Source organism: Electrona antarctica (genome assembly GCF_951216825.1).
Source record: "Electrona antarctica genome assembly, chromosome: 18".
In the NCBI taxonomy this organism is placed as follows: Eukaryota; Metazoa; Chordata; class Actinopteri; order Myctophiformes; family Myctophidae; genus Electrona; species Electrona antarctica.
The window spans coordinates 22,909,295-22,919,296 of NC_136799.1; the positions used below are offsets into that span (position 1 = coordinate 22,909,295).

The 10,002-nt window shown below is 39.1% G+C and overlaps 1 protein-coding gene across 1 annotated transcript; it reads left to right on the forward strand.

Annotated features, from left to right (window-relative positions):
• The first annotated feature begins 835 nt into the window (after positions 1-835).
• Positions 836-7,904, forward strand: crip1 (cysteine-rich protein 1). Its single transcript, XM_079528935.1, has 5 exons — positions 836-1,009; positions 6,073-6,167; positions 6,551-6,608; positions 7,450-7,523; positions 7,634-7,904. Exons 1-4 carry the CDS (start codon positions 970-972, stop codon positions 7,491-7,493), a joined length of 237 nt encoding a protein of 78 aa, XP_079385061.1. The 5' UTR covers positions 836-969; the 3' UTR covers positions 7,494-7,523; positions 7,634-7,904.
• Positions 7,905-10,002: the final 2,098 nt, after the last annotated feature.

Consider the following 10,002-nt stretch of genomic DNA (forward strand, 5'->3'; position numbering starts at 1 on the left):
ATTACATTTATTGCGACATTATAATAACGTTAGAGATTCCCAGATAGACCTACCTACACGCCACGGATACAAGACTGCAAGGGCCTGAGGCAGGGTGCTATGTCAATATAAGAATAATATAAGATATTCCTGTGATCCTATGCATATAAATGATAAGACATCACTGCTGATAAATAACATCAAATGTATTATTTTCCCTGTGGTTTCTTCACTTTGTTCTGGGAAGGTGTAATGAAGCTACCCAAAGGCAGCAGAGGTGTAGCCTAAATAATATAAAGGCTTTCACAAAAGAATAATTAACTCCCTTGGTGACATTTTACAAAACTACTTATGAAGATTAGGGGGTAGAGCAGAGCGTGAAATACACCATACTAGTAGGCCTAATTATTTGACTGAGGTTTCAGGTGTCATGCTGCAAAGCAAAGCCATGGCAGAAAGCCTATACACAGGCAGCCAAACAGAGTTAATGGAATGTGTACAAATTGACCCATACAGTGAGTGACTGATAGTGAATGATAGAAGTTCTTAAATTACTGACAGATGTGCTTTCACTCTGTGGTGTTTTGGTGTGGTGTAAAGGCTATGTAGTGAGTCTGTCTTCCTCTATACACGCACGCACGCACGCACGCACACGCACGCACGCACGCACGCACGCACGCACGCACGCACGCACACACACACACACACACACACACACACACACACACACACACACACAACCCCCCCCCCTTCTCTCTTTCTCTCTCTCTCTCTGAGTCAAGCCTCTCCCTCTATTCAGAAAAAGGGAAGAAAAAAAGCTTGACTGAGCACGACTATTTCCTGAGTGGTATAAATAGGAGAAGCTGCACGCACATCTGCACTTCAGAACAAGGCGTGGTCATTGTAACAGGTGGGATAGCAGGGTCGCTACTTTGTTCATTTTTAAGGATCATTTCTCTTCTGGACATTTACCACACATAAAACTGCAAAATGCCCAAGTGTCCAAAGTGCGACAAGGAAGTTTACTTTGGTAAGATTTTGTTTTATCTCTCTCTCTCTCTCTCTCTCTCTCTCTCTCTCTCTCTTTGATTGATATATTTTCTTGCTATATAGTTCCTCTAAGCAATGAATGTGTTGTTGATATTCTTTGAGTGATGTGCAGAAGCAGAACTATGCATTCAACAACTGCAGAGTTAATATGCTATAATATGCTATCAGGGCTATTTCCTGATAACAAGCTTTTCAAAAACCAAGACATATTTATGGTCTATAATAAATAAATACCAGAAATGCTAGTTAAAAAATAATTCTCAATGGTATCTCAAAACAGCCTATAAAAAAGAAATTGTATCGGCCTAAACAGAATTAAGGAATGTGCTCCAATATTGTTCTGCTGGTGAAATAGAGTATACTTTCGTTTCTTCTCAGAAAAGACATATTTATGGTCTATAATAAATAAATACCAGAAATGATTAAAAAATGTTTCATCTGGTTAAAGCATTATTTGAATTATAGCCTAGTTGTTTTTATTTATTTTATTTAACCTACCAGGATGGAGCCTCACTCAGTGAGATTCAAAAAATATATACAAGAATGTGCTGGCCAAGACATGCCGGGCTTGCAGGCAGTAGCAGATCAAAACATTTTTTGCAGACAAACATAAAATTTGATAGATTAAAAGCTAACACTAGGCTACTACCTTTTATGAAAGTGTGCTGATGTTTATAGATTGTCTTGTTAACTGGTCTGGACTCTGAGGTGAAGGTTAGTTCACGGTTACCCTCAGGGAATTGTTGATTTATAGCTATACTGCTTTATGAGTGACAAGTTTTACATGGAAAGAAAATACAAGATGGGGAGAGGAAGTAAAATGTCTTTAAACTGCAATAATGCCTCATTCATTCTGTATGACAGTATGTCAATGTCCTACCTGGGATTCCATCCCTTGTTTCCTGCATGAGAGATGCCAATCCTCCTGTGCTTATGAGCTTCAGGCAATACTACTTGTCAACCAGTAGTTGTCCTACCTACCCCACACCATAGGCGATTTTAGGGGGGGTTAAAAAGTTAAATATATATTTTTTGTCAATTGAGTACCACAGACGAATAACAGTCTAAGTCCACACTATTGATCCATAATATATAAATGATAGATAAGGGTTCAGGACAACGAGGCCTTTTCGTGGAGGGGTCAGTCTGAAATTTGGACTTAGACTGTTTTTCGTCTGTGGTACTCAATTATAACTTCATACTCATTTATATTTTTCATTTCATTCATGCTTTGTAATGAACAGCAACATTACTCAACTTTTCTCAATTATAACTTCATACTCATTTTTGTTTTCGGTCATTCATGCTTTGTAATGAACAGCAACATTACTCAACTTTCACAATGGATGAGTAACCTCCATGAGACCACCTCCATCCAATCCAATGATACATTTATTTATCATTTAATCCACTGCAGATGTTCTCCTAGTTATATTTGTATTATTAACATACTCTGCCATACAGATTGGTAAAACATAATGTTTCCATTAAATAACTTCCAGATAGCAGCTTTAAGTCTGGAATCCTCAGTTCATTTATCTATTTGTAGCTCTGAGAGTATAAATGGCTCCATCTGTAGCCTACACCCTGTATGGGAGTGATCAGGGCACCTGGGGAAGAAAGGACGAGGTCCATTTCATGTGGACGAGGTCCATTTGTCACATTGTCAGTGCTGCGGTAGCATAAGAGAGTAACGCATCTCCGGAGACACAGAGCAGTATAGTACAAGCCTTCAAAGCCTCATTTTATATGAGCTGTGGCTTTGGACTGTCAGTCAGATGAATTGACCCTGTGGCTTGGGACCCATCGTTTCCATTCTTCTTTTTCGTGGATGAAATGTACCCTGTTGGCCAAAACAAGCAAAGCCTTTTTTGTATCATGTGACAGGAGAAAGTGCACTTAGGCCTATGTGTAAAATAGTTCAGGGCAAAAGTGCAATAAAACAATACTTTGTTTTCTTTAGGCTATACTGTGATGCTGAGTATCAGTTTCCTTTCAGTCCACTTCACTCTGGCATCCCAGCGTTTTTCAGATTTCTTTCAGAAATGTTCCACAATTGGCTAGCTGAAGTATAAAATAGGGCTCAAATGGCTAAAACCGTGCTTCTTGATTGAGAGCATAGATGAGCATAATGATGGCAATGCGTTATGTCCGTCCATGGATTTGAGGGCAGAAAATGTCTGCATCAATAACCATCAACAACACGTTTAACACACATCCTCTGATTTCGGTGGCTGAGCCAAACTGCAAGGGCAGTGAAATCGTTAACCCTTCAGCTTTTCCAGATGTCCACAGCAGTGTGCAGCAAAGCCCGTCCAAGACCTGCTCTATTATACTGTAACCGGCCCCATGTAATTAGCCTCACCCCCTCAAGCTGCAGGAACCTGACATACTCACACTGTTTCCTGTGAGGATGTCACCTCACGACACCTCACATCCCCACACCGCACCACCCTGCTCTCTTTTCTCTCTTTGTTTTGGTGTAACTGAAATGCTCTCAGATGGAAACAATCATGCTACTGCTGCCTGCCTGCCTGCCTGCCTCGTCCAATGATGAGGGCTTGGAACGTGCTTTCCAGCGTGGCTGAAGCGGGCAAGAAGGCAATAAAAGCTGCTTCCCAAATCTCACTGGAAACTATGCAAGTCCACATACTGCCTTTGGACTATTGGCCACATACACTGAAGAGAGATTGATAGATAGATAGATAGATAGATAGATAGATAGATAGATAGATAGATAGATAGATAGACAGACAGATAGACAGATAGACAGATAGATAGATAGATACATAGATAGATAGATAGATAGATAGATAGATAGATAGATAGATAGATAGATAGATAGATAGATAGATAGATAGATGAGACAGACGAGGAACAACAAAAGTATTTAAGTTGTTTCCCATGTACATTCCTACGATTCACATAAAAAAAGAAAAAGAAAGAAAAAAAAGAAAAAGAAAGAAAAAAAACTCAAGTTCATCAACTCAGTGATACGGTATATGGTTTCAGCCATATATTACATATCATGTGAAGGGCGATTTATATCCTTTCTTTAAAAAATCTTTAAAAAAGAAACAAAAAATGGAGAAAACTCTTATTCCATGGAACTATCCAGGTGCCATCCTAATTATTTTGGGGGATTCCGAACGCTCTTCCATTAACAACTTTCCCATTATAGTCTTGTTTCCTTTTTCTTTTTTCCCCATTGGACAGGATATAGTGGTGTGTGTATACTGGACATGATCCATAATACTCCAACACTTGATGCAAGGAGCAGATCAGCTCATTCTTACACCTCTTGTCACAGCCAATTTGTCTTCCCAACACCGGGGGGAAATAAAACAGCCCATGCATAAAACAATCTGCTCCATCATATGTCCATGTTTGCTCAAACCCAACAGCCAACAAGGGCGGGAAGACATTTTTATATACAGTAGCTTTGGTTAGCATTTAAAATTGAGACAAGTAGACATTGTCAATGGTTCAGAAGGTGATCCTATGGTATATCATCTTAAAAGACTTAAATGATCAGGTTTGAGCTGAGCATAACCTGTTAATTGTATTACATTTAGGAGTTTTTGAAGATGCAAAGTATGAATACTTTCGCCTATAATGACAGGCGCAAAATAGGGATGCCAGGGTTAATATGATTAATACTGTCTGTCAACTGTGTGTGTGTGTCTGAAAGCAGGACAGAGGGGGGCCTGTTGTTGCCTGACCACAGTGACTTGTTATTGGAAGTGGAGTACAGTAATTAGTGCAGAGCATGCCTTGGTCGGGAATTCCGTTCCACCACCGCAGTGTACTGGAACATGTCAAGCAGTACCAGTTCGACCTGAGACTCTGCTTGACCCTGCCTGGTCCCAGTGGTCTACTCTAGACAATGCTCCCAGCTTGTTCCATAATCATAGCTCCCTTCATATCCATGCATCTTTCTTGAGAAAACAAGGATAATAATATCCTAATCTTCTGTGTATTACGATAAAATAAGGATAATAACATGATAGATGGTGGTCTTAACATGTAATGCATGGCATTATAATAGCACTAGTCAGAAACCAAAAGGCTTTTTTGAACTTATGCATAATACACAACTTCACCGATAACACATTTCCTCTTGCCATGGATTTGTCTTTTCGTCCCTTGAGTGTTTTTCACATCTCTGCTGATTCCAGTAACGTTTTTCGTGTTCCTTGAACATCTTTATGACAGATTTGTTGCTTTTAGCTTATATGGGACAGCAATAGCCTCAGTGCTCAAAAACATGAAGCTTCAGCATTTCCTGTCTCTAGTTGGGTCAACCGCCTTGGCCTGATGTATGAGTCCTTCACGCACGCACACATGTATGCACGTACGCACATGGATACAGATGCTTGGGCCTTATGCTTGTCCTTATAATGATTAGTCTCTGCAGTCAACAGTCAGCCAAACTCTCAAATATATCTGGTCGTATAATATCCTGAAAACATATGACTACGACAACTCCCTGGAATTTTACGATCCTCATGATGGGTGTTTGTGAAAATCAGCCTCGCAGATAAAGAGATTCTTTATCAGGGTTTATGGTGTAAGGGGGAGGGGGGATAAATTCCTCTGGGACTCTCCCTCCTCTCTATAAACCCCCCCCCCCACACCCGACGCACTCACTCAAGCACCACACCCAGACAATGTTCTCAAATTTATCGGAGAGAGGAATGTCGCTGGTGCGACTACCAGGCTAGAATATAAATATTATCAGCTAAATCTCACAGCCTTATGATCAGACTCATTCCTGATAGCTTCTGGAGTTCATGACTTAGGCTGACCATGGACAGTGACACAACCAATGCCGTCTGACAGTACATTGTCTGTGTATTGTGATTTGACTATATTTCAGTCCATGTTAACCACTTTCAACCTGGCGTTCCTATTTTGGTTGTGTCATTATGTTCAAAATAATTCACAAAATTTGAAAAAGTTGAACACAAAAATAATTGGCACAACACTGTGGTACAAATTCTTAAGTGGTTAATGGTGTATTTTTTCATGTCTTTGTCACAGCGGAGAGGGTGACATCACTGGGAAAGGACTGGCACAGGCCCTGTCTGAAGTGTGAGAAGTGCAACAAGACTCTTTCGGCCGGCTCACATTCACAGGTAAGACACCTGAGAGACGCACACCTCTGACATGTTTCTGTAGCTCCACTCTCATTTGGCACATGTATGTAAGCATACAGTATGTATGTACACTACACACACACAGTGTATAATGAGATGTGCAGTGTAACCAGCACACATACTGTAACTGTTGCACAGCTACATAAATAAAGCCATTCCAGGTCTGAGGCACAGTTAAGCTAGGTAACTACAGGTATACGAGAAAGTAGCATAGAACAATAAATGAAATGCCTAGAATCTATGAACAAATGCTGATATATAAATAGCTTATATGCGTTCCAATACTGTGAAATGCCTTTATGTTTTCAGTAGTACTATAAGTATAATATACTGTAGTAGTAATACTATTCTGTTCCTTGTAGCATGATGGCAAACCATACTGTAACAACCCCTGCTACTCTGCACTGTTCGGACCTAAAGGTAAGAGTGGGACTCTAGTTTATCATATTGTTTAAAAGGTATTTTGTGATGGAGTCCAGGATAATTAAAAAAATAATAATCTGGGTATCCCTGACCTCATCAACCTGCTGTGTGGAATAATATTCTGCTTAGATAACACCCATAGACCGATAACACCAAACTCCCAGTCTCCCACACAGTTACTCAAAGGATTATCTCACTCTGGCCTATCAACATGACCATCAGAATAATATGAGGGTCAAACTCTTGGAATGATAGTATCTCCACTCCAATTAATCTTATCTGCAGTGATGGAAAGTAACTAAGTACATTAACTCAACTACTGTACAAATTTGAGGTACTTTTTAGTTCACTTCAGTATTTACATTTTTCAATACTTTGATTTTGACATCTCAGAGGCAAATTATTATTATTATTATACTTTACAGTTATTTAAAAACTTTGGTTGTTAGTTTACTTTGTATATTTAGATTATTTTATTTAGATTATTATTATTATTTAATGTATCTGAGTACTTATTCCACGACTGCTTATCTGACAGTCCTATCTATACAGCTGTTGTTGTTTTAGACTGTTAGAGATATCTTGAATTAGAGCAATAGCTGACATTCTAGGCTACATTTGGACAGGGTGTTTCTATAGCGACAGGTTGTGTTTGATTCAGTGTCGAGTCCATCAGATGTATTTTTAAAAGGAGGCCCACAGGGCAACAGGGGTCAGGAAAACATTGTTGTGGGTTTGCTACTCCCCATTTCCGCTTGAAACATAATACCTCAAATTTGTTTGGAATTCTCACATGACATAATGTCTCTCTCTCTCTCTCTCTCTCTCTCTCTATCAGGATTCGGACGTGGTGGAGCGGAGAGCCACACATTCACTAAATAAATAAATAAATAAAAATACATAGACAAATAGGTGAGCCCTGCATCTTGTTCATTTGGTTACATTCCAGTGCATTCCTGTTAATGTGCACATACAGTTGATATGGGTGCTGAAGATTCACGTGTGTTGCACTCTGTTTTCAGGTTAACTGTCCACACCAAAAATGGATACCTGCCTGAAAAATGCAGTACAATCAAGAAGCCAACATTCACACAACCCAGTAACTGCAACCAAATAACGCTCTCTTCCAGAAGTACATTTTGTTATTTTTGTATTGATTTTTCAGAGTAGATACTAGTCCGAAGACATGATAATTAACAATGCTATGTGTTCCCCACTAGTGGTAGAATGATTGTCCATTCCAATCTTCCTGTACCTAGGCTGACATTCTAATTAAACTCTTTTTTAAGTTTGCGTCATTGTTGTTTTATTGATGTTACTTTAATCCCTCTCCTCCCTGTGACGCACAAAATGTTATTTGGCAAGACAAGACGCGCACACACACACACACACACACACACACACACACACACACACACACACACACACACACACACACACACACACACACACACACACACACACAGTAAGATAATTACATTGTTAGTCCCTACATACCTTTGCATGATGTGTTACCGAATCAATCTCTATTCTCTAATCCACATAGTATGGAATATGTGAACCTAGGTGGAACACACAATCCCTCTTTCAGTTAATATAAATAAATCTGAAGGAAAGTTAAAAATACATGTTTTGGCTGTATTTTTCCAACATGTCAAGACATATTTAGAAGCTGTGATTCAATTCCCAATCACATATATGGTAGATTGTACTTACAAGTTGGCCACTTCTCAGCAATTAGAGCAAACATTCCCCCCTCCATCTAATCTAAAATAATCCCATGGGTGTTGAAAAGGCTTCATAAACTCAAGGGTAATAATAACACATTAACCCAGGTGACCCTATTTGTGACTTAGATCAGGGGTTCTCAACCTGTGGGTCGCGACCCCTCGGGGGGGTCGCCAAATTATTTTGGGGGGTCCCCAAATTATTTTCAAATGATTTGGCCAAAAACGTTGAGAACCCCTGACTTAGATGACCTATTTTCTCTATTTGCCATACAACAGAGTATATAGGGCTTAAGTGGTTAATCAAATTGTACCAATGCAACTCCTTGCAACTGTCATTTTGGATAATGGTCGCAAGGATTCGCGTCACAAATCATTGGTGCAGACTGGCCTGAAAAGGACCACTTTACAACTTTTCAACCTATCTTCATATAATAGGTCCTCACTAATAATCATCATAAAATGGCACAATGTTTTTCTCAGTCTGTGTTTTTATTATCGTGACAACGATGGCTTCCATTTTCGCATTGCAACTTTTCAGGAATAGAAAGCCTGCAGTTTCTATTAGCTTGGATTCCCCATCGATGATGTCACTGGTGGACGGATTTCTGAACTGCCCACAGCCCTCCTATGAGACACAGACCGAGTAGAAACAAATTGTGGCATTTTATAATGATTATTAGTGAGGACCTATTTGACCTGTTATATGAAGATAGGTTGAGATGTGGTGAAGTGGTCCTTTAACACATCCTTCCTTTGTCACATCTAATGTATGTATAATACTGTGGCTACAGTATGAGTTAGGTGACTTCATTCTTTTAATTTTCACTTGATATAAGTTGAAGGTAGAAGGGCTCATCTGTGCTCAACGGGAATAACTTGAATCAGGGAGAATCAGTGGTGGAAAACGTACGCTCATTTTTGAGTGGTGTAAACCACTCCTACAACTGGCTTTGTTAGTCTGTGCAGAAAAAATGAGCATGGTTGCTATGTTCACCCTGTTCACCCGGGTGTGATTTCATTACGTCAGACATGATTTCATTACGTCAGACAGGCTATATAAGACCTTACACCACTCAGTTCACACGGGTGTGATTTTATTTACTTACGGTAAGTAAAATATCAATACTGCAGTGACAGTGTAGATGTAATGTAGTTATATGTAAGTACGGAAGTACAGAATTCTAAATGTACTTGAGTAAAAGTACAAAAGTATTGGCATCAAAAAGTAATCATTATGCAGAATATGTTCCGTTTCAAGTTTTCAAAAGTATACAAATATTTAAAAAAATAGCAGATCTACAAGCTCACAATGCATCGACGTAGCGACACGTGAGCTTGTAGATCTGCTATTTTCAAATGGCCGAAATGTATATAGGGCTGAAGTGATTAATGTATGTTTAGTAATATTAATCAAAATCTACAAAGTAACTAAAGTTTTCAAATAAATGTAGTGGAGTAAAAGTACAATATTTGGATCCGAGATGTAGTGGAGTAGAAGTAAAAGTACAATATTTGGATCCGAGATGTAGTGGAGTAGAAGTAAAAGTACAATATTTGGATCCGAGATGTAGTGGAGTAGAAGTAAAAGTACCGGTATTGGAAATTGGAAATATCTCAAAATGTTACTTAAGTACAGTACTTGAGTAAATGTACTTAGTTAC

Excerpts from the sequence above, each read along its gene's own strand:
- crip1 (XM_079528935.1), top strand. The coding sequence starts at position 970 with ATGCCCAAGTGTCCAAAGTGCGACAAGGAAGTTTACTTTG. Across the intron at positions 6,168-6,550 it reads CGGCCGGCTCACATTCACAG|CATGATGGCAAACCATACTG; the intron begins GTAAGACACCTG and ends TGTTCCTTGTAG. Across the intron at positions 6,609-7,449 it reads TGCACTGTTCGGACCTAAAG|GATTCGGACGTGGTGGAGCG; the intron begins GTAAGAGTGGGA and ends TCTCTCTATCAG.